The 24,656-nt window shown below is 42.0% G+C and overlaps 9 protein-coding genes across 9 annotated transcripts; 2 read left to right on the top strand and 7 right to left on the bottom strand.

The window, feature by feature from the left end:
- Nucleotides 1-102: 102 nt before the first annotated feature.
- Nucleotides 103-555, bottom strand: BCR41DRAFT_348049 (hypothetical protein). The gene has a single exon (XM_022023211.1). The coding sequence runs from the start codon at nt 490-492 to the stop codon at nt 184-186; it is 309 nt and encodes a 102-aa protein (XP_021884047.1). The 5' UTR covers nt 493-555; the 3' UTR covers nt 103-183.
- A 168-nt stretch (nt 556-723) lies between these two features.
- Nucleotides 724-1,382, top strand: BCR41DRAFT_348047 (hypothetical protein). The gene has a single exon (XM_022023210.1). It carries the CDS (start codon nt 923-925, stop codon nt 1,229-1,231), a length of 309 nt encoding a protein of 102 aa, XP_021884046.1. The 5' UTR covers nt 724-922; the 3' UTR covers nt 1,232-1,382.
- Nucleotides 1,383-3,508: 2,126 nt separating this feature from the next.
- BCR41DRAFT_348044 (hypothetical protein) lies at nt 3,509-5,261 on the bottom strand. Its single transcript, XM_022023209.1, has 3 exons — nt 5,153-5,261; nt 4,294-5,065; nt 3,509-4,015 (listed from the first exon to the last, which is right to left on the bottom strand). The coding sequence occupies exons 1-3, from the start codon at nt 5,200-5,202 to the stop codon at nt 3,851-3,853; spliced, it is 987 nt and encodes a 328-aa protein (XP_021884045.1). The 5' UTR covers nt 5,203-5,261; the 3' UTR covers nt 3,509-3,850.
- BCR41DRAFT_348043 (small-subunit processome) lies at nt 5,175-6,583 on the top strand. Its single transcript, XM_022023208.1, has 3 exons — nt 5,175-5,251; nt 5,402-6,053; nt 6,172-6,583. Exons 2-3 carry the CDS (start codon nt 5,558-5,560, stop codon nt 6,492-6,494), a joined length of 819 nt encoding a protein of 272 aa, XP_021884044.1. The 5' UTR covers nt 5,175-5,251; nt 5,402-5,557; the 3' UTR covers nt 6,495-6,583.
- A 47-nt stretch (nt 6,584-6,630) lies between these two features.
- Nucleotides 6,631-8,264, bottom strand: BCR41DRAFT_332937 (Alpha/Beta hydrolase protein; the record flags this gene model as incomplete). The annotated part of the gene is made up of 4 exons (XM_022021868.1): nt 6,631-6,846; nt 6,975-7,638; nt 7,730-7,889; nt 7,956-8,264. The coding sequence occupies 4 exons, from the start codon at nt 8,262-8,264 to the stop codon at nt 6,687-6,689; spliced, it is 1,293 nt and encodes a 430-aa protein (XP_021884043.1). The 3' UTR covers nt 6,631-6,686.
- Nucleotides 8,265-8,783: 519 nt separating this feature from the next.
- BCR41DRAFT_348040 (fatty acid elongase) lies at nt 8,784-10,669 on the bottom strand. The gene is made up of 2 exons (XM_022023207.1): nt 10,010-10,669; nt 8,784-9,665 (listed from the first exon to the last, which is right to left on the bottom strand). Exons 1-2 carry the CDS (start codon nt 10,482-10,484, stop codon nt 9,196-9,198), a joined length of 945 nt encoding a protein of 314 aa, XP_021884042.1. The 5' UTR covers nt 10,485-10,669; the 3' UTR covers nt 8,784-9,195.
- Nucleotides 10,670-11,270: 601 nt separating this feature from the next.
- BCR41DRAFT_348038 (WD40-repeat-containing domain protein) lies at nt 11,271-13,270 on the bottom strand. The gene has a single exon (XM_022023206.1). It carries the CDS (start codon nt 13,108-13,110, stop codon nt 11,329-11,331), a length of 1,782 nt encoding a protein of 593 aa, XP_021884041.1. The 5' UTR covers nt 13,111-13,270; the 3' UTR covers nt 11,271-11,328.
- Nucleotides 13,271-20,171: 6,901 nt separating this feature from the next.
- BCR41DRAFT_289554 (high mobility group box domain-containing protein) lies at nt 20,172-20,387 on the bottom strand (the record flags this gene model as incomplete). Its single annotated transcript, XM_022020332.1, has 1 exon — nt 20,172-20,387. A coding segment is annotated over one exon (216 nt), but the record flags the coding sequence as incomplete, so codon positions are not given.
- A 2,136-nt stretch (nt 20,388-22,523) lies between these two features.
- Nucleotides 22,524-24,647, bottom strand: BCR41DRAFT_384398 (S-adenosyl-L-methionine-dependent methyltransferase). The gene is made up of 4 exons (XM_022027564.1): nt 24,452-24,647; nt 24,060-24,308; nt 23,519-23,950; nt 22,524-23,386 (listed from the first exon to the last, which is right to left on the bottom strand). The coding sequence occupies exons 1-4, from the start codon at nt 24,588-24,590 to the stop codon at nt 22,533-22,535; spliced, it is 1,674 nt and encodes a 557-aa protein (XP_021884039.1). The 5' UTR covers nt 24,591-24,647; the 3' UTR covers nt 22,524-22,532.
- Nucleotides 24,648-24,656: the final 9 nt, after the last annotated feature.

The following is a 24,656-nucleotide window of genomic DNA, read 5'->3' as shown; positions in this document are numbered from 1 at the left end:
AACACTTTTTGATGCCTTCTTTGCTTTCAAAAAAAAAAAAAAAAAAAAAAAAAAAGCGCGACTTTTTTTTTTTTTTTTTTTTCTTTCTCCAGAGAGAGATCACGATGGTTTGTCCTACCAGAACGTCGTATTAAAGAAGACAAAGAAAAAAAAAAAATTCTCGCCTCAAATGAAACGTGATCCTTATTGTTGGAGAAGTACATGAGAACATGGGAAAATGGATGGACGAACGTTGAACAAATGAACAAATAACACAAATAAATAATTGATAATGATTGAAGCTTTGATAAGGAAAACAACAGGGAAAGAGATTGGGGAGGAGAAACACATGAGAGCAGGAGGAAAATGAATGGCACAGCACAACAGAACATGACAATCACCATCGATAAAATAGTAAAATAGAGGCGGGTAAAAAAAAATAAAGTGTGCAAAACATAAAGGAAAACCATTCTTGAATCGATCGACTGCAAAAAAACATAAACATTCACTCATATACACACACACACCATCGGTATTGTTGAATTAAGCTGAACTGAACTAAGCTGAATTGCATTCTGATAATCTTTCTTCCTCCTTCTGCACCTTCAATTCCAATCAATAAGGTCAAACGAACTGTCTCATCATTTATTTGGATTGTAGCCGATTTTTTTTTTTTTTGGAGTTCCCGGTCCTTTTTTTTTTTTTTTTTTTTTTTTTTTTCTTTCGTTAATTCTTTTTTATATATATATACATATATAATTTATTTGTTCAGGTTTGAATTTCATCTTACCGTTCTTAACTCTATTGGCAGACACACCTGGCTGACGCGATCGGTAAGGATCATAAAGCGACGACTCATAGCTTGGTATCCGTCGTGTGCTAGAGACCCGCTGGTGTTGATGATTTTTAGGAAAAGGAAGTAGACTACCTCCTGAGGCTGCCAATGTTGGCGTTATGGGCATGGTGGGTGTGGTGGGTGTGTAGGGTCTATAGGATGGATAATGAGCATTGTATGAGAGAAGCTGGGTCATACCAACTCCAACTCCTGTTGTTGCTGCTACTCCTGTTCCCCCATTTTGAGATTCAGGGTTTTGGTGTTCCTGTCCCTGAAGTGTTACATGTTGATGTTGATAAGGAAATGGGTATGAATACTGTTGTTGTTTTTGAGAGGGTGCACTGTTTAGACTTGAAGAAGAATTGCTGTTGGAGATGGTTCGGGAGAGAGAAGGACGATGGATGGCAGAGTCTTTGAGGACAAGATCTGGAGGTGTAGGTCTACTACTGTTATTCTGCCGTGTCCGTGCAGATCGTGGACCGATTGCAACTGACATTGCTTTGTAAATTTATTTTGAAGGAAAAAAGAAAAAAAAAGCCTTGGTATTTGATATTTGAAAGAATAGAAGGAGTGATTTAAAAAAAAAAAAAAAAAAAAAACCACGAGTAATAATAGAGGTAAGGGAGAAGGAAAGAAAAGAAGGATTATGAGACAAAAGGAGGAAACAAGAGGGTTCGACAAGAAGCAAGAAGATTAGGAAAGAAAAGTGGGAAAAAGTGACAAATCTTCCTATTCGCCCGCTCACTCACATTCACTTTTTTTTTATTTTTTTCCTGTCACAACACGCGAAGGACAAGAATAGGTCGCCACCTTTAGAGTTCTCCGTGCGTGCGATTGTAGGAGTGAATGGGGTAATCGATTAGCATATACAGACACTCAGAAGACTGTTAGTTGTCAATTTGGATGTTGATTGGTATAGGATGTGGTATGGTTTTGGGTGAAGGTGTGAAGTCAGGATGGAGAGAGGAAGAAATTCAGGAACGGGCTATTGTTAGTGTACGTGAGAAGCGCGAGGATAGTTGAAAATGTGGTTATAACAAAGAATGAAAAAGAGAAAGAGATGATGATGGGGAATGCACAAACTTTTGAAAATGAAAATGAAAGCGAAGAAAGAATGGAAAAGAAAAACGAAAGTGACAAAGCTTGAAGGCAATATAAAAAAAGAAGCGGGAAACAGGTAAAAAGTAAATTAAACACACCAGCTGCAGTAAGAAAGATAAACAAAATGTATAAAGCCATTAAATGGGTCAAATGAATTGAATTAATAAATATTTATATATCTCTATGTCTATATCTATACGAATGGAGGGACATCCTTACACACAAGTTGTCAAGCTACCAATTTTTCACTTTTTCACTTCATCATCGTTTTTGCATTTGCAGTGCCACAGCTTCGACTGTTCCTCTACTCTGCCTTATAGATGAGTATTCATTTACAATCATCGTCATCGTCATCGTCATCATCTTACTATTACTATTGTTATTATTGCTATTATTATTATTATTATTATTATTATTATTATTGTTATATGTAATATATTAAATATTTTCATTTTCATTTTCTTGCTCATATCGATCTTCAATTGAAAAAAAAAAAAAAAAAAGTCTTTTCAGCTTCATTCACGAGGACAATCTTACTGCATCCTCAGATCCTGATCCAAAATCAGAGTCAGATCCAGATCCAAATAGAAAAGAAGAAAAGAAAAAAAAAAAAAGGATTCTACACTCCCGACTGGTCATGATCTAGCTATGGGGATAAAGTTTTGTCATTACGACAGTACTAGATTGATAAATAGAAAGACAGCCATGGTCAGGGTGAGAGATGGAAGGTCTTGGATTCGCCCATCGTCTTCTCATCTTCTTGCTCACTCGACTCGCCCTTTTTTTTTTTTTTGTTTTTGTTTTTGTTTCCAAAGGGAATTTTCTTATCCAAGATTGAATAAAAAAAATAAAAAATAAAAAATAAAAATAAAAAAAAATTCACTTGTGCGGGATATGTGGAGCAAATGAAAGATGGTTGGGACCCCTGCTTTTCTTATTTCACTCGTGGTTCTTCTCCTTCTTCCCATGAGATTCAACCAATCAAGGACCAATCGCGCTTTTTTTTTCTTTTTTTTGTACAACGGCACGTTTTACCAAGAAATAGAAAGGCAGGAAAAGAGGAAAAAAAAAGTAGACGGATACTACAACATAAACTTGTAAAAAAAGGCCATTTAGACTATGCATCTTTGATACTCACTCCTCCTTCTTTTTTTTTTTTTTTTTTTTTTTTTTTTTGCTCTTTCTTGGGACCCCAAGCAATAGGCAATTGATAGTAAAAATATATAAAGTAAAAAAAAAAAAAAAAAAAAAAGGGAGCAGCTATCGTTTCAGCGTCATCGTTCAAAGAGCTTTCTGCCTTCAGTAAGGCGACCCTAAAAAGTGGAGAGCATCTACATGTATTATATACATGTGCTCTATTGTCTACTGTACAGCGCTACAGCAAAAATGCAGTCGATACCAAAGAAATGTCACGTTGTTCAGAGCGTTCTTGCTTCTTCGCTTCTTCCTGTTTCGTTCGTTATATATTATATTATATATTATATGTAAATATTTATTTCATTTATTTATTTTTGATAAACTATTAATATTACTGTCATATGTCGGTGCAGTAAACTTGGTATACATGCAAATGCAATTTAGTTGTACATATCACTCCAAGTCGCTCTGCCCAAACAACTGGGCTACGATGGTAATAACCATATTGACAGTAGCGAGCTTGCTTCCAGAGTGGACCTAATGAAAAAAATAAAGTATACAGATATGAAAAAAGGAAAAATCCAGCAGAAAAATAGATTAGCATATATATCTCTTTTTACCAATAAGCATTAAACACTATCAATTTCTTCTGAATTAAAATAGGGCTTCTTTGTTGGTCAGGGAACAGTAGGACCACGACCGTTTTTTTTTTCCTGTATTGCGCAATCTATGGTCCTACTGAACAAGCATTATTATCAAACAATTTTTTTTTTTTCCTCCCCCTTCCCGCCTGTGCTATTAGATACTAGCCAAGTGGTTACGCACGCATGCATTTAAATGAATGCTTACGTTGAGATGTGATCGGATTCGTGCGCATTTTTTAGCCATGCTCCTTAGGATCGACACTTGGTCCGATTCTAGTAGAGGATCGAGCTTCAGGAACAGTGCATAAAGCCATTTCCCCTAGATGTTTAAAAAAAAAAAAAGGGCGGTAAAAGATTACCAGTTTTCATTTTTTTTTTTTTTTAGTACACTTGTACCAATAGAATATTAGATAATAGCAACAGACTTTACAGCACAGACGCGACTTTCTCTCACACACACACATACACACACATCCGTCTCTCACGTACAGACTCTCCGTTTGCTAAAATTACCTGATGATCTGTAATGTCGTCTTCAGCCATCCATCGTAAATGGTATTTGAGTAACTGGATTAGATATCCTTGGTTCAAACGTACCAAGAATAGAGGATGTGGCATCATCCCTTGTGCTTTTGTCAACTTTGATGTTGCAGGTACTGGTATTGGCAATGGCAATGGCAATAGTGATGGTGAGGCTAGTGGTTGAGACAGTGATTCTACCAGAGGCCGGAGCTCTGCTGCTGCTGCCACTGGCACTACGTCCGATATAGATGCATCTTGTGGAGCCAACTTGACATCTTGTTGCAGTGATGGTTCTTCCTCCTCTGTAGGAAAGCTAGCAGTAGCTGTCATTGTCGTTGCATTTTCTATTGATACTGTCGTGTCTGATAGGAATGTCGATTCCTTGATATCTACCTCGTTAGGAACTGTTACCACGCTCGTATCAACAGTAACAGGCGTAGCAGCAGCAGCAGCAACAGTTGGAACCCTTGTAGCTCCATATAACAATACGCGCCATTGTTGCTCATCAAACATATGTGGCAATGGTGTATCATGTGACGCCATAATCAAAAGAGGTATAGACTGAGTCCTTTGTTCTTGATCACTACAGCTCTTGGATGACGATGCGTTTCTTTTGTCAAAACGATTTCTTTGAGCCAACAATGACTTGTATTTCTTCAAACGCGCTCTTTCCAACTCAAATTCTTTCATGAAGTTCTCCTTCCATTCTTTAATGGGGGCGCAGCCCTCTGGCGCAGGCCGGCAGGAGTTCCAATCTGTCTTATATTTTAAAGATGTGTTCTTGGTGGAAAGATACTCTTGTGCTTGGGGAGCTACCACAACTACGGGGAATGATTTTGCTTGCGCTCTATTAAAAGTGCAAAAATAAAAAAGTTAAAGTCACGCAGTACACGCATGGGTGAGAAGTGAAAAGCGAGTGCATGCAAAACGGTACCTAACCATGCGCAGGTACTCCTCTCCAGAGCTAGGTAGTATATCATCCATTGCGAAAGAGAGAAAAAGATGAGCCAAAGCTGTATTCCTACAGGTCAATGCAAGTCGAGTGAATGAGCTTCCTCATTACACAGTACACTTATTCATTCTAGAGGGTAACTGACATGGATGACCCTTAAATTAGGCAACATTGATTAACAGTCACTATTTGCTTTTTTTTTTTTTTTTTTTTTTTTTTTTTTTTTTTCAGAAAAAGGATTCGCCATCAACCAGTGTCTCTTTGCATTCTCTTTTTGAGACAAGACAAGCAAGCTTTACTGGCTCTCTCTCTCCTTACCGTCTCTAAAGTCATTGTTACAATCATCTTTTCAAGACAACCGTATTCGCATTTCATAAAATCTCCATAATGTCATCTCTTCGCAATGCCGTTCATCGGCGGAACCACAAGGAGCGTGCTCAGCCCCTGGCTCGTCAAAAGTATGGTCTTCTTGAGAAGAAAAAAGATTATGTCGCTCGTGCACGCGACTATCATTCCAAACAGGATCGTCTTAAGGCTATGCGTGAAAAGGCAGCGTTCCGTAACCCAGATGAATTCTATTTCAAGATGATTAATACCCGGACTAAGGAGGGTGTTCATATCACGGAACGCAACCAAAAGTTCTCCCATGATTTCTTGAAACTCCTCAGCACTCAGGATCTGAATTATGTGACTCAACAACGTGATATTGGACGTAAACGGATCGAAAGGATGCAACAGAGCATGGTTCTTTTGGATGATGTGGGTGATGCACCTGGAGAGTTTGGAGATGATGATGAAGAACCATCCGGATCATTAAACAGCGGCTCTAGTTCGATACAAAAGCCGAAAAACCATATTGTCTTTGTCGATAACGAAGATGAAGGTAGAAACCCCCTCCCCTCCGATATGAGCTTCTTTTTTTATTTTTTATTTTTTTATTACTATTATTACTATCATTGTTATTATTATATATTAACAGTTCCTCATCTATTGCTCTTTAGTCAAGAGTTTTGATCCCGCAAAACACTTTGATACTGCACCGGAGCTTGTACACCGGAAATTCAACCGACCTAGGACAGAACAACTGAAGAAGCAATTGATTGCCCCGCATGTGAACAAGGCAGAGGTCAAGGCCACAGCCAAGGAACGTCAACAGGCCATGAAGGAGCTGATTTCAAGGATGGAAAGGGAAGAAACAATGTCAAAGTTGGAACAGGAGATGACCCTTCGTAAAAATCTAATGCTCAAGGGCAGGAGACAGAAAATTGGTGTGGACAAGGATGGTCTTGCAAAGTATAAGTGGAAGGCGGATCGTAAGAAGTAATGGTAGAAGTTGAAGGTCTTATTGGGGAGGACAAGATAAGGCAAGGATCAACTGTTTTACTTTGTACATTAGCAATAAAAATAAAAAAGATGTTTAAAAAAAAAAAAAAAAAAAAAAAAGAGAAAAAAGTTTTTATCTGGCAATATCATATACGCAATAATTTAGATCTAGTTAAGATGATTCGTTGTTTTGTTAGATCTTCAGGCCAAGTCGCTTGGCGGAAAAGCGATCCAGAACTTGCTCTTTAGTAAAGAACTCTGTGATTTCCTTCTCAAACTCAACCGGCCGTTCAAATGCTGCAAAATGTCCTCCCTTGGGGAACTCATGCCACGACTGAATGTTCATCCAGTCACTATAGATAAAAAAAAAAAAAAAAAAAAAAAAGAAAGAAAGAAAGAAAGAAAGAAAGAGAGAGAGAGAAAGGTTAAATTGCATTTACAGATCAAACTTTTTGCAGTTTTTATAATGCAAAGGACTTACTCTGCCCAGGCCTTTGGAACCATGAAGAGCTCCTTATTCCAGACACCGACACCGACAGGCACCCTATGAGGAACTGGACTCTTGAGCATCCATTCAACGTCTTTATTATGATGGGCTTCGTAATAAATCCTCGTCGATGAGGTGATAGTCCCTGTGCTATGGTAGATCATGATCTGGGTCAACAATTCAGTCTTGGAAAACGGCCAAGTCTCTGGCTTGTGCGGATCCAAGTCCGCCCAAGAGAGATATTTTTCTCCCAGCCATGACAACAACCCTACAGGAGAATCATGCAGTGCGTGGCCCAGCGTCTGGGGTTTAGTCGCCTGGATAAAGAAATAGGCTCCCTCTTCTATAGCATAGGCTTTTAGTGCCTCAACCGAGGCTTGTTCACGAGGATGGTTTCTGTATATCAGAGAAGGGAAAAGAAAGCCTGTGGCGGCTTTTAGAGATTGGAAGGGACGAGTCCAAGGTCGAGGGGGGAGACATGGAAGCATATTGATATGAATCGCTAGACAGCTATCCGGATAAAGTGTTGCGAGTGTTCGAGTAATAATAGCTCCCCAGTCACCGCCTTGTGCCAAATAATACTTGTAACCAAGGTACTGCATCAGCTCATGCAGCGTCTTGGCAATCTCTCGGACGCCAAACTTTTTCTGCGAAGGTGCTTTAGGAAGAAGGAAATAATAAAATATGTTATTGGTTTGAACGGTATGATACAAAGCGTATTCTTTTTTTTTTTTTTTTTTTTTTGTTACCTTGGCTCCAGCCATATCCAGGCAAAGAAGGAACAATAATTTGGAAACGCCCTCTCTTCTTGAGCAATTGGATTGCTTTCCCAAACTCATACCAGGATCCAGGCCATCCATGAATCAACAATAACGGCATGATCACCTCCCCTTTTTCATTGGCTTTACTCTTACCAGCAAAAGCCTTGGCTTCCATCTCTTCTCCTTCTTCTTCCGCCCATGGATCATGTCTCACATAATGAATATCTAAGCCATTGACTCGACAGGTCCAATGTTCAAAATCTCGGTTCAAATGTTCCAGTTGCTCTTCCCAGTTATAATGGTGCAACCATTCTTGTGTCAACATCTTCACGGTCTTGGTGTCAATCCCATATCCCCAACCAGCAGACTCGATTTCATCCGGATATTCTGTTGCTGCCAACCGAGCCTTGAGAGTCGACAAAAAGTTATCCGTTCCTGGGCCTTCTGTGGCTCCTGTGGCCTCAGCTCGGTCCTCTGTTCTGCGAACCGAGAGTTTTAACCGACGTGGCACATTAAGGTCCATCAATTCAGATTTTTCAGTCTGTTGTTCAAACCCATTAGAAGTTTCTTGTACTTCTCTCTCCAACATATTGGTTGAGTCCATCTTCTCGTGGATGGAAACAAAGCTATCCTCAAGTGAACTCTGGTAGGGTTGTTGTTGTTGAGCTTCCATTTTTTTTTTTTTTTTCAAATGGAGATGACGAGGTTTTTTTTCTTGTTTTCGGGTCGTATACTGCTTTCTCGGATTTTCTTCTTGGTTAGGGAGGCGGTTAGGAAGGTGGAATGAATGCGCAAAAAAAGAAAAAAGAAAAAGAAAAAAGAAAAAGAGACTAAAGGAAGGGGAAGTAAAAAGAGGAAAAAATAAAGTGAAAAAGGTTCGGCTTGCTCTCCCCTAGTCTCGGGTGACTTTTTTTTGTGGAATGTGTGTGCATTTGAACAATCACTGAGCAGGGTTTTGTGGTGGTACGAAGGCAAAGACCTGTTGCATGTTACATAAATTTTGATTTCGCGTTTTTTATATACATCTATGTTTTTTATTCCTTTGGAGTATTTTCATGCTAGAGAAAATGAGCGAGACTTTCTATCAAAGATAAAGTATAACCATGAAGCGTCGTATTACGGGATAGTAATGGTCCGTAAAATATGAAGATTGTTTTGCGAGTATAGGATGAAAAAAAAAAATAAAGTAAAAATGGAGAGGAATAAGAAGGTGATGATGGTTGGGTCGATCTTGTTTTCAAGTTCGTGCGTACTTCTGATAGCTCTATGATCCTCATGTAATGATACAATGATTAAGGCGAACATTGTACAAGATACTCCCACATACATCCATTCATACATTCCCTCTTTCTCGTTCACTTGAATCCTCGTTAGTCCTTGTAGTGAGCAAGTTAAAAACTAATAACAAAATAAAAATAAAAAAATAAAAAAAGACGGGCTATGGATGCTTGCTTCTAGATGTGCTTGGTCTTGGTCTTCTTGACATTGCCATTACTGACAACTTTGCCATTCGTGGCTCCGTTTTTCTTGACTGCCTTGGCCTTGGATTTGTAGGTCTGGATATAAAAGTTGATGAAGAGCAGGAGGTAACTGGACAGGAGAGCACAACCAAAGACGGCAGCACCCTCGGTACCAGCACACTTGCCATGGTTGGGCAAGTAGGGGGCGTAGGTGAAGGAAAAGTAGGTATAGGCGCAGTAGTAGATGATCCCAAGATCAAGGACGAATTGGATGATCTGGAGAGTGGTGAGGTATTGCTTCCACCAGATGCGAACACCAGCAGCGGAACGCATGTAATAGTAGTACATAAAGACATGGACAGTCAAGTTGAGGACAATGGGAACCCAAGAAACAGAGGTACGCCCTCCGAGCTGGACAAAGCAGAGGACCATAGTCATGGAGTGGTGGAAATAATGCAGGAACTCTATCAAAGGAAAGGATAATTTACAGCACATGTTAACCCTTTTGTTCTATTGGACTGGGAAACCGGGTCAAGGGCTCCTAATCTTTTTTTTTTTTTTCCGACAGCCAATCTCCGGAGAGTGGGAAGAAAAAAAAAAAAAATCAAGCCCAACATATTGAAGAGGACGATGGGGGAGAGAGCGATTGACTTTGATAATAAAGAAAAAACATTCTCACTCCGGAGTCCTGGTAAAAAGTTCTGCGCTCTTTCTTCCTTTTATCAAGCAAACACATTCTATGATCAAAGAGTTCGTGAAACGATCAGGTCGCACAGACACAATTGCTTCTCCCAACAAATAGACTTACCAAGTGGCTTCTTCTTGAGAACAAGGAAGACAGTATCAGCCAGCTCCCAGTACTTGACCAGATAGTTAAGATAGTACAACAACTCGAGACGCTGAGTCCAGGCATCATCGTCACAGATAGCATAGAAGAGGCCATGTCGGGCAACCATAGGGACTAGGTTCTCGATGAATAAGAGAAGCAAAGCACCCGAGGCAACCGTCAACAAAAAGTTGTGGAGAATGAAAAGGTGCTTGAGCTTGAAGGGCTCCTGATTCCTCATGAGCTCACGGCCACCAAAGATGACGACAAGGTAGGTGATAGTCCACACAATAACTTCATTTGAGGTCGAGAAAGGTGTAACACCCTCTTGGAAGGCGAACGAGTCAATAGATTTTCCAGTGACGAACTCATAGGCTTGATTGAAATAAGGATCGAGCTTGATACCGAAAGGTTGATCAATGCTGAAGTTGACCTTGTCCAGGAATGTGGAAGCCATTTCGAAATGCAACAAAAAAAAATTGCTGGAAATGCAAAGGAAGAAAAGGAAGAAGAGTGATGAGATGAGAAAGAAGAGAGAAAAGAGGAACTTTTTAAAAACGAAGGCGGGGTTTAATTATGATTATTGCTTTTTATTTATTTTTTTTTTAGACATGGCATTTGAACCAGAGGAGTTTTTTTTTTAAATACTGTCTTTGATGATCGAGTTGATTTGGTGGCTGATTGTCTGAAATGAGGGCTTTCGTGCATGTAGAAAATCATGTTACTGCGACTATTTCGGTATCTTTCTTTTTCCGGGCACATCAAAAGGAAAAACAAAGCGTGAGTGTGCTTCTTTTCTACCTTACTTCTTCTACATGTATATACTTGTACTGTTTTCGAAAGGCCTACATGCAGAAAGCAAACGATCGCTTACTACCTACTTTTTCTTGTCGATCTACATTCTTAGGACAATTACAGTTTCCAAGATTCATACCCAATCAATGCAGTAGCGGTGGTCCGCTTATCTTTTTTTGACATCAGAAGAGAAGGCTGACGAGGAGAAAGGAGATTTAAAAAAAAAAAAAAAAAAAAGATAAATAGCTGCTTCGTGACGACGATTTCACATGTGAAATACCCAAATCATCGTTGTCGGTCGTCGTTTCAGTCCTCTCAGGCCATTCAATTCAGCCAATCTGATCAATAACCTTTTCTTCCTTTTTTTTTCTACATGCTCTCTATTCACTCCAGTTGTTTACACATGAACATGACAAATAATAAGGCAAAGAATTATGAATTTTTTGGTCCTATTTCAAAGCCAACTCTCGTCCCTGAATAAATATTTTTTATAATTTTTTACAACTCTACGCGTGGGAATGTTCCACGCTGATGACATGTGTTGCATTACACACCTTGCATGCCACTCGACAACCATTTGCTCTATCTGCATCCTCTATAACTTCGCTCACACTTGCGTCTATCGCATTTATCTTTGTCATCCATGTCGTCTTTTGTGGAACAATACTTGCTTGAACCTTGTCTTTGTCCCTCTCCATCTTGCCTAGTAGCTTAAGATTCGAGGCCACAGCTGCCATCGCTCCCAGTCTCTTGCTTGCTTCCTTGAACCCAATTGGCGCTATTGCTTCTCCTACAGCTCCATGCTGCTTCAACAACGCCTTTTGCATTCCCCCAAGGCCTTTTACATCTTGGATAATGGCCCCTTCCGCATTGAGCATCACCTGTGACGAACTCCACCACAGGCGACACTGACATTGACCGGAACTTGAAGGATCTATATTCTTCTTACCATCTCCCGTCTCCTGTTTCTCTACATCATTCACGACTGTCTTCCGCACTTTCCCTTCCTCCTCTGTGATAATTTGCCATGTCCGAACTGAGTTATCCATGCACCCCGTTACCAAAAAGACACCTTTCTCTGCGGAAGTATTCCAAGTTAGAGTCCTGACCTGATCATTAAATTCTACCACTGCTAGACATTGTCCTAGTGATCTCGATCCTAATATTGACTGTGCATCTACATCCCACACTCGGAGCGTCTTGTCTTCGCCAGCACTTGCGAGATATCGATCACAGGGTGAGAAGGCCATCTCATAAATACGCTTCATCGCCACATGGCCATCCAATCGACCAATCAATGCCCCTGTCTGGGTGTTCCACAGGGTCACTGATCCTTTCACGCCCCCAAGTGCGATCCGTCGGCCATCTACAGAATATGCCATACAGCTGATAGCACCCGAGTGCTCCAGGATATGCAACAATTGACCCTCTTGTGGATCCCACAGCCGGACAGTACAGTCTGCGCTTCGTGACGCGACCTGCTTCCCTCCATCAGGTGAGTACTTCACATCAAGAACAATATCTCTATGGCCCTCAAGTGTATATAAAAGCTCGCCAGTAGATGCATCCCATAACTTGATAGACTTGTCATCACTTGATGAAGCAAACTGATATCCATCGTCACTTGGCGAAAACTTGACACAGGAAACCGATTCTTGATGGCCCTGAATCGTGTACTTTAGAGTCATCTCAGATTCCTCGCCTTGTCCTCCTGCTGACAAAAGCAAAGGCCACGACGACGGCAAGGATGCATCCCACACGCAAAGATATCCGTCTCGACGACCCCAGATGACATAGTCACCTCTAGGGGAGTAATCTACGGTATAAACACTTATCTCATATTTAAATGTATGGACTAGCTGCCCCGACCCCAGATCCCACAACCTCACAGTCCCGTCGTTACCACAGGATACCATCTTTTGACCGCAGGGCGAGTACACAATCATTCGGACCCCCTCCGTATGACCATACAAAGTCCGGATAAGCTGGCCATTTTCTGCATCCCATAACCGGATTGTCTTGTCACTCCCTGCGGACGCAATCTGCTGTTGTTTTCCAGTGCTAGCTGAAGAAATGACTTTTGTCACCCACCCTGTATGACCACTATGCTGACTACTACTTGATTGTGATGACTGAATGTCCCACAGGCGGAGAGTCTTGTCGTTACTGAATGAGGCAAGTGGTAGATTGGATATAGGCGAGTACGCAACGTGATTAACACCATCACTATGGCCCGTAAAGATATGGGTCACCTGGCCTGACTGTGTGCTCCATTGACGTACTGTCATATCATCCGAACATGTGGCGATATGCTCGCCGTTCGGCGAATATGAAAGTCCATTGATCCATAAAGAGTGGCCTCTCAGGGTATGGCGTGGCTCTCCTCCAAATTTTGTATCCCACACCACCACAGAATCGTAGCACGCTGCGGCAAGCTGATGGTGATCCTCTACAGGTGAAAACCTCAAATGAAAGAATGATTCCGTATAATTTAATGAATGTTGAAGCTGTCCAGACTCTGTATCCCACAAATTCAGCTTGCAATCCTTACTGCAAGAAGCAATTTGGTCTCCACTAGGGGAGAATGCCACGCCATGCACCTCCAACAAAGGCGAGTTCTCTCCGGCCTCTAATGTATAGAGCAACTGTCCTGAGGACACATCCCACAATCGTACAGACCTATCTGCACTGCATGATGCAATCTTATCACCCCTTGGGGCATATGCTAAGCCCAAGACTCTTTCAGTGTGACCTTGGAATATGTGAGCCAGCGCTTTTGTTTCCTTCGTCTCTTGCTCTCTAGTTGCTGTATTACGTCCGGATACCACGTTCCATAATCGAACAGTATGGTCGTCGCAGCCAGAAGCGATCTGCTGCCCATTAGGTGAATAGGTGAGGAGAGAAACCCTATTCTTATGGCCTTGGAAGGTATGAAGAAGCTCTCCAGATTCCGCGTTCCACACACAGACCGTGCCATCGTCGCTATCGGATGCGATCTGCTGAGGCCCCTTCTGTATACTAGGGGAATAGGCAACAGTGCGAACAGTTTCCGTATGGCCGCGCAAGGTATGTAGCTTTGTCCAGTCGGAAGTACTGTAGATACAGATTGTGCCATCCCTCAGGCCCACAGCACAAGTCTTGCCATCGTCAGGCGAGTAAGATCCTACAATTACTCCACTTTCTTCCGGCAGGTACGGTCTCTCTCCAAATTGGACAGCCGTCATCACTGAACCTGTCAAATCAGCTTTACGAAGCCAGCTGCTACGGAAATTCACTTTCCGCAAATCTGCTCCTTGCAACTGCGCAGAGTCAAAGATACCTCCGCTCAAGTCTGCGCCGGGAATCCGGACGCCCTGTAAATCTGCATTTGTGAAAGGTAAACCTGCTTTGATCAAGACTGTGATCGCGTTTGCGGCTGCGATCCTCCACCTCTTGTCTCGTTTCGAATGCTCTATATAGGAAAACAATTGCCTCTTGAGTCGCGGTTCTTGTCGAGTACGCTCCTCTAGGAAATTCAGAACGGACGGCTCTGCGACAAAGCTTCGTTTTACTAAAGGGGAGTTAATATCAGGCTCTACCGCCGCAGCGCCAAACACGTTGTCGTTGTCATCGTCATCGTCATCATCCTGTTCCTCAATTGCATCCCGGTTATCAAAACTGAAAGCGGAACTTATGCTCTTTCGGCGTTGTGTAACTGCTATTGGTGTTGATCTTTTCGCACCACTTTTGGATCCGTCCTGTGGTTCAAAAACTGCACGGGCTAATCCATATTCAAGGAGAGATCGATGGATAAACCGGTACTGACTACCGGTTCGAGTCAAGGGGCAGGCTTCGCGCAAAAGGTGTTTTTGATTTTCTCGGCTAAAGAACTTTTCTTTCCAAGTTCCCGAATCCTCAAAAGGAGAGTATTCGACTACAGGGTTTCCTGCCTGATGTGCATAGATCTCCGCTGCAAGTTGTTTCAAGAAATTAATTCCGTTCTGTACGAACCCCTCATCTGAGAGACTCTCAAAGATCTTTCGATCTTCAGGCCCCAATGTGTCAGACAAACGCTTCTTGCTGCGTTCCAGCCACTGCGCCACGAATTGGTCGTATAATGCGACTCGAGTAATCCGAGAGGCTGAGAGCTCTTGACCTGGATCTACCATCCGTGGCAGGACTTCTAACGATAGTGAGAGCAGGAAAGGATTCTTGACCAGTTCCTGAAGACTGGGTACTTGACGTAGAGTTTGTTGATAATCTCGAGCTCTCCAAAGCGGGGCCTTCACAGCCACATAGTATTTGATATAATCATCTACTTGGTTTTCAGAAAAGGGTGCCACTACCGCCTCTGAGAACAAGTCCGGCTGTCCTTGATGATCACGATCTGCAGGCTGAAATCGGTCTCGGTAATCTGATCCAAGGTATTCGCTCCGACAGGTGATCACCATTTGAGCGACCCATTCCCCGGGCTGGTTCAGCCTGTTACTCGTGTACAGGTTATGGGTCTGTTGGCTCTCATCATATCCATCACAGATTAACACAAACTCTCGATGGTCCTTTAATTCCTTGATCTGAGGCTCCGTAAAGTCAGCCTTACGCAGCCGCTTAGCGATCAAGTCTCGCTCAGGTTTCTCGATCGCTGGTAAATGAATAGATAAGGGAATTCGCCCTTCTTTTTTCTGGTACTCGTCCCAAAGATAGCTTTCCAGCGCTCGGTTGAAAGTGGACTTGCCCGCACCAGAATCCCCTTGAATCAAAAATATTTTTTGTTGGCTTCTCAAAAACTCTTTGGCCTTGTCCATCAAGAAGAATAAGTCCTTATCATCTCGAGCCTCTTGCGCAGCAGCATTCGGTTTAGTTGCTTGGAGAGGGATATAAAAGCTATCGCCCCGTTCCTTGTGTCGCAGTTTTTTCAACTGGCGTAAGCTTTTCTCAACATCGGGTTTGTTCTGAACTCGATCCAGCAGAGTTGGAGACGACGGAAGAGCCAATTCAACTGTCAATGGATACTCGCAGGATGGCCCCTTCAAGCAAGCTTGGTAAAGCGCCTGTTTCTGAGCATTCCCGTCTTCGGCTAATTCTTTTAATAGAACCTCGGCGGCTATTGCCCCCACAATATCATGAATGAAATATAATTTACTCATATATTAGAGGTCAAAAAAAAAAAAAAAAAATCTTTTGTTTTTCAGTCACTCAGCTGCTTACATCGCATTCCACTTCCAGACAAGGAAGCTAGAGGTATAAGGATTGTCAAGATCCATTGCTTAATATGAGTATGGGACCCCCACTCCAGATCATTTTTGTAGATCTCGCCCAGAAATGCCACTGCTCCTTGACGAGTCTCCACATCCCAGCTGGTCCCTGTCGTTGTTGTCATAGCTGAGGTATTCGCAGCAATTTCGCCCAGTCGTTGACAGATCCCCCATTGGAACGCAGGATCTCGTCGACAAGGCGCTTCACAGATCAAGACCTTGAATTTAGCGAGTTGACCTTGTTTCAATAGGATATCGGCTCCCCGCAATGCGGGATACCAAGCAGTCTTTCGAGCAAAACTAAGTCCTTCTTCAAGACATTCCAGGAATGTCTGTCCACTCTCGATTAATGAGCTCACCCCTTCATAGACAGTCTTGCCCATCTCAAAAACCTCAGTCACGGATGGTAATCCACTCTGAATACTGCTCAACCCCTCCATAAATCCACTGAGATCCAGTCCCTTGACTGCACTTACAATACTCGAGACACCTTTAACTACTGCGGTGGTCCGCCGTAACATTGCCTGCAATGGTGTCTCATCATCAGGGATATATTGAAGAGCTTGATACGCATAAGCCGCATAATATACCAAGTAAGGGTCCGAGTTGCTCTTCAATCCATTCAGGAACGCTGACAGTGGCTCATGAAGCTGTTCTCGTTTCAAGCCATTAACCTGATTGTTGACCATCGCATCCAGGACGTGAGCAATCGTCACTGTCAACTGATAGGTATGCTGGTTTGATTGTGGATGTACATTGTTGAGTCGCTCGTTCAAGAAATTAAGAATGGTGACCAAATCATCAGTATCTAACGACCCTGTGGGTGCTCGTTGCATCACCTGTGCTAAACCTTCCAAAAGATGGACCTCCAACAATGCAGACTGATAAATTCCGTTAGCCAGTGTCATGAGAAGGGTCCGAAACTGTTCGCGGTCGAGAACAGGAGCCAAAAGAACTACTTCTGTCACGGTTGCTTCGGCTTTGATCTCATCATTGATAAAGGCTGCAATCAGGTCCAAAGCCAGCTTGCGCAGTCGCTCCTGCTCATCTGGATCTTTAGCAACCGCTTGAGACCAGTCTAGTTCTTGTTTGCTGAGGGTCTCCACGGAGAGTGATTGAGACGGTAGTAGACTGAGACAATGGATAAATTGTTGGATATTTACGATCCGTTCGTCTGAATCTGGTAAATGGGTTGTTGAGATGGTTTGAACCACATCGCATGCAAAGATCTCGGGCGGGATTTGAGCAATATCAGCAACAGTTACTGTTTTCTCTCCATCAGCTCCTTTTCCCAAGTGTGATAATTGGTCAACACCTCCACTGCAAGCTTTTCCTTGTAGTTGCGAAAGAATAGGTCGCCATTTTTCTGATTTCCTAATACTCTCCTGAGCCTTTGGTGTTATCCCTAGTCTTTCCAATAATTGGGCATGATTATTATGTGCAGTCATCATTCCATGACATAGTGCCTGATCCTCTGCCGAGTCTGAAGATATCAATCTTCGACGCTCAGAACGTTTTGCTCGAGAGAGTGCTGTTCCTGCATCCAAACATAATTCCAATGCAAGTTCCCGGTCCTCTGTCTTAGCTGCATGCTCCAGATAAAATTTGGCGAGTTCAAGTGCTCGTTCAGGAGAAATGACCTTTCGGGAAGTCAAGTAAATGTTACCAAACATTCTTTTTCCTCTTCCTCCCTTTTTTTTTTTTTTTTTTTTTTAAAAAAAAAAAAAAAAAATCGAAATTGCCATGTTTAGGGTCAAAGAAGGACAGTGTTAACCTCAGCAAAAGAAACGGTTTTTGCTATTGATAAAAAAGATACGTTCGCTTTTCAGGACACATCCAAACCTTGTGACAAATGATATAGAAAAGAAATATATCACAACGATAATCTATTTTGCTGAAGGGGAGGGGCTATATATTCATGATTAAAGAGAGAAATACATATGCGAGTATATATTCATTCATACAACCACTGGTTCTACCTTAAGGCTAAGATGGTTTGCTTTGTTCAAGCAACAAACTAAGGGTAGAGAGTAAGGGAGAAGACGAAAAGAAGAGTGGAAAAGAGAGTGGAAACACAATTTAATGTTTCGTTGGGCTGTATTTAATGGCATGTTTTGTGTAACACATACAACCCCTTCTCTAGGTTTATTGGATTGGGCAAATGCATTCCCGACTCTCTGGCCTCTTCTCTCTTCAGCCCTGGAACATTAGGTTAAAGGCAGCAGACCCATTGAGAGATAAGAGAAAATAATAAAGACATGGTTTGGTAAAAGGTAGCAGAGACGTTGAGAGCGACACTGCCACCAAACTTAAGAAAGAAAAAAAAAAAAAAAATAGCAAATCATTTTAAACAGGGCGATTATTAATCTTTAATTTGATTCTGTTTGTACTTCCAAGTTGGCACTTGACGACGCGAGGGTTTGATTACGTTGCTGTTGTTGTTTCAGTTGCTGTTGCAAGGCAAGTCGAGTTTTCTGCAGCTGCAACATATGTTCATGATACTCTATACTCCTTCTTAGCTCTTCGTCACTGTCATCATGTGCGTCACTGATCATGGTGCCAGCAGCAAACACTTCAGTGGTCAGAGTAAGAGGATTTGTTGCCAAAGATTCCTTTGATGAAGGATCTCCAGGAAAAACCCATTGTGATACAACTGTATTTGAAGGCACGTGTGGCAAAATTTGAGAGCCTAGGGCTGTTGGGTTGGATAATAATAGTGATGATGTTGTTGCTAATCGGGATGATGTCATGCCGTGAAGTGCTGTGCCAGATAATGCTTCAAGGGAAGGTGTAGAAGCCAGTGGATGATAGTTTTGACTCGGGTTCAGATCTGTCGGTGAAAGTGTCCATTCATAATTATTCATCAGTGTAGGATTTTTTGTCAGCATGTTTTCTTCGATGGCGCTTGTTGACGCTAAAAGTATTTGTACTGGATGAATAGAATTTGGTGTCGATAGTGACGGTGACAATGGTGACGATGATGGCCTGTTTGGTATAACTGAAATTGTGTTTGAAGGCTGTGGAGTGGGGCCTAGGAGCCAGGGTATATTTTGGTCAACGTCAACGTTTGTTGTAACAGAAGTCTTTGATGAGATTCCAGCAATTAGGTTATCCGTATTAAAGTTAGACAGTTGAGGCTTAGGGACCATCCCTGTCAATAGTGGCATCGTAGTATCCTGAGTGATTTGACCAAGCTCTAATGAAGGCGGTTGCAATTGTATAGATGGAAGTAACGTCACAAGTGAACTGCCCCCATCGGCGTCTTTAGGCACAGTAAGCATAAGATCGTAGTCAAAGGGTGATTGAAGGAATGTCAGATATTCGTTTGTTGAAGGGTCTTCGATACCGACTGAAAAACATCCTACAGATGAAGAAGATATTGAAGTATTGCTCAATGGCGATATAGCCCCTGCGAACAAGTCAAGGGTCGGTGCTAGTGGTGACACTAAGGACGAAGATATAGGCTCCTCGAGGGATGAGGATTGATTAGTGGTAGTAGATGTGGATTCTGTTGACATTTGGGCCACAAATATGAACTCATCCGAGATGTCCGTGCTTCGCATTTGAAATTGGGTACAGTCTTCCGGCTTGGGAAGTAAACCATGGTTGTCTATAGTTGCGAAGTTTGTTGAAGTATGCTTTGTGTTGCTTCTACTATTCGTGTCACGCGTCCTTCGATTACCTGATCGGTCATTGGAAGAATTGGGTTTCTTGATGGTAAGTTCTGAATCACCAACAAACTCATGTAGGGCTACTTCTGTGACTACAAAACATTTCTTCTCCTTAGTTACTGACTTTGAAGGCTTCGTCTGGTTTGATGTAGATGCTGGGGAAATGCTTGCTTTTGGTGTTGCTGCAGCCGCCACCTTTCCACTGGCAGCCTTGCTCCATAGCTTGTTGGATCCATTCTTGGGGTCTGGGTCATCGATTTCCATTACAGTGTCCATGAGCACAGTATCTACTGAGCCATCAGCAAGAGTATCCACAGCGTCCTTTTCTGGATGACCGGAAGGTTTGTTGTCATCATCTCTTTTGCTACCTTTAACCTCATCCATATCTTCCTTATTGTTCTCTTTTTTGGATGTGGATTTTTTTCCAGCATTGGTCGTGTTCGGTCGAGATGGTGAATATTTGTATGTGGGGTATAACGCCTCATGTTTCAGCTTCTCCTCAATGGCCTGCTGTCTATAGATGCTCTTTACCCATTCAGGCTCTTTTCTCCAAGCCTGGCCAGCAAGCTTAGAGATCTCCTTGTTATTCTGATTGCCATACTTGGCTACAATCAGAGGGTGCATCTGTGTGCGATATTTGATAAAACAGTTGGACGATCGCTTTATCTTGCCCTCCTCTCGTAATTCTTTTCGAGCCTTTTGTTGAATGGCGGATTGTGTTTGAACATAAGCACCGCTCTGAGAGACTGGTTTTGGTTTGGGTCGAGGTATAACAGGGGCGAGATTGTTGATGAATTGAATGGGCTTTGCATTGTTTGTGGTGGCAATGGTCTTGACGACTTTAACAGGAGGAATTGTAGTGGTGTTGGGAAATGAAGTGGAAGAAGAAGAAAAAGAGTCTTCCCTTGACGACGACGGTAATGGAGTTGATAGTGATGAAGACAGTGAGGATGTGGGGTGTGTATCAATTAAAGTTAAGATTGAGGGCGACAAATTATCTGGTGAAGAGGATCGTGTAACAGTTGCAGGATCAGGAGGTGGCGTCGTCAAGTCTATTGGACATTTCGTGTTGATGTCTACAGGAAGCGGGCACAAAGAACCGCTATGATTATCAATTAAAAGCTCTTCTTCTTGCTCCTGGATATCAATGTCATCATGCTGAGTAAGGGGCAAAAGTGGTGACGATGCGCGTGAGAGAGTATTAGGTTCGGTTCGGGGAGAAGAAGAAGGAGAAGGTAATTGTATGGACGTAGCACCAGTAGAAGCGGTAGTCGAGCATAGAGGAAGAAGAGATGGCAATGAAAATCGTCTTTTGGTCGCACGAGGTTCTGTAACGGCCATGCTTTCGTCGTGACTATTGGTGGTGCTTGCTGCAGTTATCAGAGCCGCAACTCTACGCTTCGATTTTTTACTGAGGTCTGTGAACAAGAGCAAAGATGGGTTTGCGTCTATGATATGTTAGAAATGAATAATAGATGAAAGGACATGACGACTTTGGCAGTCTGATATTAATTTCGAGAGAGGGAATTTACCTTGATATATTGGTACGGGCATTCCTTTAGGGTTTTGTACGAGTGTAGAGGGTACCAGAGTAGTTTTAGCGCCCCTGGTAAATGAGCTAGGCGATGGAGCCAGGTCTGATGTTTGGCGCATAATGTGATGTATAATGAAGGGATTTTGGAAACAGGGAAATGTGGATCAAAAAAAAAAAAAAAAAAGGACCAATTCGAGTTGTGTGATATGAAATGTTTCTATATAAAAACCTTAAAAAGTCGAATGCAACAATGACTGGAAATGAATGTGGAATGTAAGGATTCAACTACAGAAGGCAATGAGAACAAGGGGGGAGGTAAAAAAAAAAAAAAAAAAAGAAGAAGAGGAAGAAAGAAAGAAAGAAGGGGGGGTACCATCTATTGCAACATGTTGCCACAGCTGAGTACGTCTATATAAAAGAACAGAGAAGGCTATGTATGGCACGCGTGAACTCAATTGTTTATTGCACAGCAAACAAGCGTAATTTAGTAATTTCCAGTTGGTTGAGTGGGGTCAATACCACTTCTAACCCTCGTTTTCTTTTTTTTCTTTTTTTTTTTCTTTTTTTTTTTTTTTCAAACAACAGCTTGTTGTTTATGTGAGATATAAAGCCAAAAACAGCATGATCCTATGCAGGAGTAAACATCAATGTAATTCAAATAAAAGCAGGTCAGTTAGAAAGAAAAATAAACCGTTGCATAATACCTTTCTCCTTCCTCCTGTCAAAACCCTTGGTGGTCTTAAATAGGAAGTCAAAGGAGGACAGAGTCAAGAAATTTGGTATCTATTTGAGTACTGTAACATGTACTCTCTCTGCCCTGGAAACACTAGACATGGACATGCAGGGCGAACATTTATTGATCACCTGATAGGACGTACCATTTGTCCGAAACAATTGTTGTGCTCTCACGCATCTGTCAACAAACTCATCTACGAATTTTGTGCAGATCAAATGCGCAAAGACCTTTTTTATGCCTATTTGTGTATTGCATGTAAGGACTTTTAAGGACTATGTTGCTATATGCATACGATAGGTACCCATTCTTCTGATAGTGGTAATATTTCAGGCGAATACAAGTTTATCTGAAGTATGGATAGTAGATACTTCTGATGGTGTACCCCACATATCGGAGCATAGTAGGCTATTTCTTGGGAACTTTTGAGTGATGACATGCTATCAAGCCGTTGTTGCATTTATATATGCGCACTTACATGGAGAGCTATCTTTTTTTTTTTTTTTTTTTTTTTTTTTGCTACATCTTTATTTCATTTTCAACTGTCCTCTTCCACTTCGTCATCTTCCTCTTCCTCTTCATGCTCTACTACTTTGGCCTCTATTTCCCCTGTTTCAGTTTGATGGTTAGCGACAACTCCTGTAGTTTTTTTCTTTTTCTTCTTCTTGTTCTTGTTCTTTTTCTTTTTTATTGCCGTAGCAGCTCTTGAGTCATCATCACCTATTGCGGCCATCTCTTCACGTGTTCGTTTTCTACCTTCGATATTTGACTCTTTCCATAGCGGAGCCAATCCTGAGTTATCTTTTTCGCCCACACGTTCAAAACATGCTACAAAGAAGCCATTCATCAGATCTCCGTCTGGTCCTCCCGGAACAGCACGAACTAAACAATCTGCTACCTTGGCTCTATCCTCATCTGTTGATACTAAGCCTGGAACATCACCCACATCTAGAGCGTAGCCCCGTCGGTGCCACGTTGGCAGCACCTTCGCTCGTGGTGACAACTTCCATTTAGGCCAATACCTTCTTAAGAGCTCCGTCACTACATGCTCATTTTCCTCCGCATATATTGAGCATGTTGAATAACTGATTTTGCGAACATTAGGAAATGTCATGGCCTTGGCGACACATTCGATTTGAAACTCTCCTAACGACTTGAGTCGTTCCTTTTTCTTCTCTTCTGCTGCAGCACGCTCTGCAGCCCCTCCTGTGGTTGTAGTCTCAAGGATTATCGCCTGCTCCTGTTCCTCTGCGTACGCATCTACTAGATGGTCTAATCGATTGATAATCCCTGATCCTGAACATGAAGGGTCCAATAAAATGTGTGTCACCTTGGTATAATCCGGCTCCGAAGTATCCAAGGTTAGAAATGAGGTATTAAGCGCAGTGATGTCTAGGAAGATGCAGGATGCAAAACAAAAGTCAAACAAAAAAACAAATAAATAAATGCGACAATGAATTTATAAAAAGCAAAGTATGGGCGTGATCCTCTCCGTGCAGTATAAATCAAGAGGAAAAAGCTTACTTGTGCACCCTGCCTTTGTGGTCAAACGCTTCAGAATATTCAATCGTCGAAGATCAAGATCACAAGCAATGATCTTGCCTCCATTTCCCATACTCATAGCTAGCTGACTAGTTTTATTGCCGGGTGCTGCACATCCATCAATAACATATGCATCCTTAGGTGGAGCCAAAATCGCTGCTGGGAAACACGATGCTTTGTCCTGCAATATTAATACTCCCGAGACATAGAGGGGATGAAGATGAAGATCAGATTTTGGAGGGAACACTAACATAAAATCCAAATGCTCGTCCCTGTAGAATGTATTAGGGGCAGGAGGTGCTGGCGGTGATGGCGCTGCTGGTAGGAAAGTCCAGTTGTCGGCAATAAAGGTATCGATAACCTGTTTTGGCGTCATCTTCAGAAGGTTCACTCGAACATATCGTGGCATCAAGACTTTTAAAAAGAACATATATATAAATAAAAAAAAAGCCTTCCATCTTAGACATATTGCGCTTCAGTATCAATAGCAGCCGTTATTTTCCTCGCACAGTTTTTTCCTTACTTTCTTCCTCGCCTTCAACCAGCCCATCCTTTGTAGCGCCAATTTTGATTTTTGCCTTAACAAACTCGGCCTTCAGGCGGGTTTTATGCTTCATGACAGCTTGTTTCATGGGCCATGCATCCGATGCCTGAATGCCTCGATTTTGAAGCAGCAAGTCATGCAAGAGCAGTAATGCCAGTGATCGATTCAATTTCTTTTCTAATGACAATAACTTGGACTCTTGTAGCACTAGTGAGAGTGTTGCATTATCTATTGATATTTGGTATAGAGTACTGAATGGTGAATATACATGGAGGTTTTTCATTGCATTGACTCGCCATATTGCCCGCTTAACAAACATATTACTACATAAAAAAGCACACACACAAGAGGTGGCAATCTCCCTTACTTACGCTTCAGCGTCTCACAGATAAGTGCATACATACGCTTCTTATCCGTCACTTCGGCATTTCCAAGAGTTAAACCTTTGATAGACCCCTCCTTCTTTCCAAGCCTGTCTAATATTGCTGCAGCCTGTTTATAAAAGTTCATTATTTTATTTATTCATATATTTTTTCTTTTTCTTTCTTTTTTTTCTTTGAGCAAGAGGCAATGAAG

This window comes from Lobosporangium transversale, assembly GCF_002105155.1.
Source record: "Lobosporangium transversale strain NRRL 3116 chromosome Unknown BCR41scaffold_7, whole genome shotgun sequence".
In the NCBI taxonomy this organism is placed as follows: domain Eukaryota; kingdom Fungi; phylum Mortierellomycota; class Mortierellomycetes; order Mortierellales; family Mortierellaceae; genus Lobosporangium; species Lobosporangium transversale.
The sequence above is the reverse complement of the archived record's forward strand: the minus strand, read 5'-3'. Positions and strand labels throughout refer to the sequence as shown.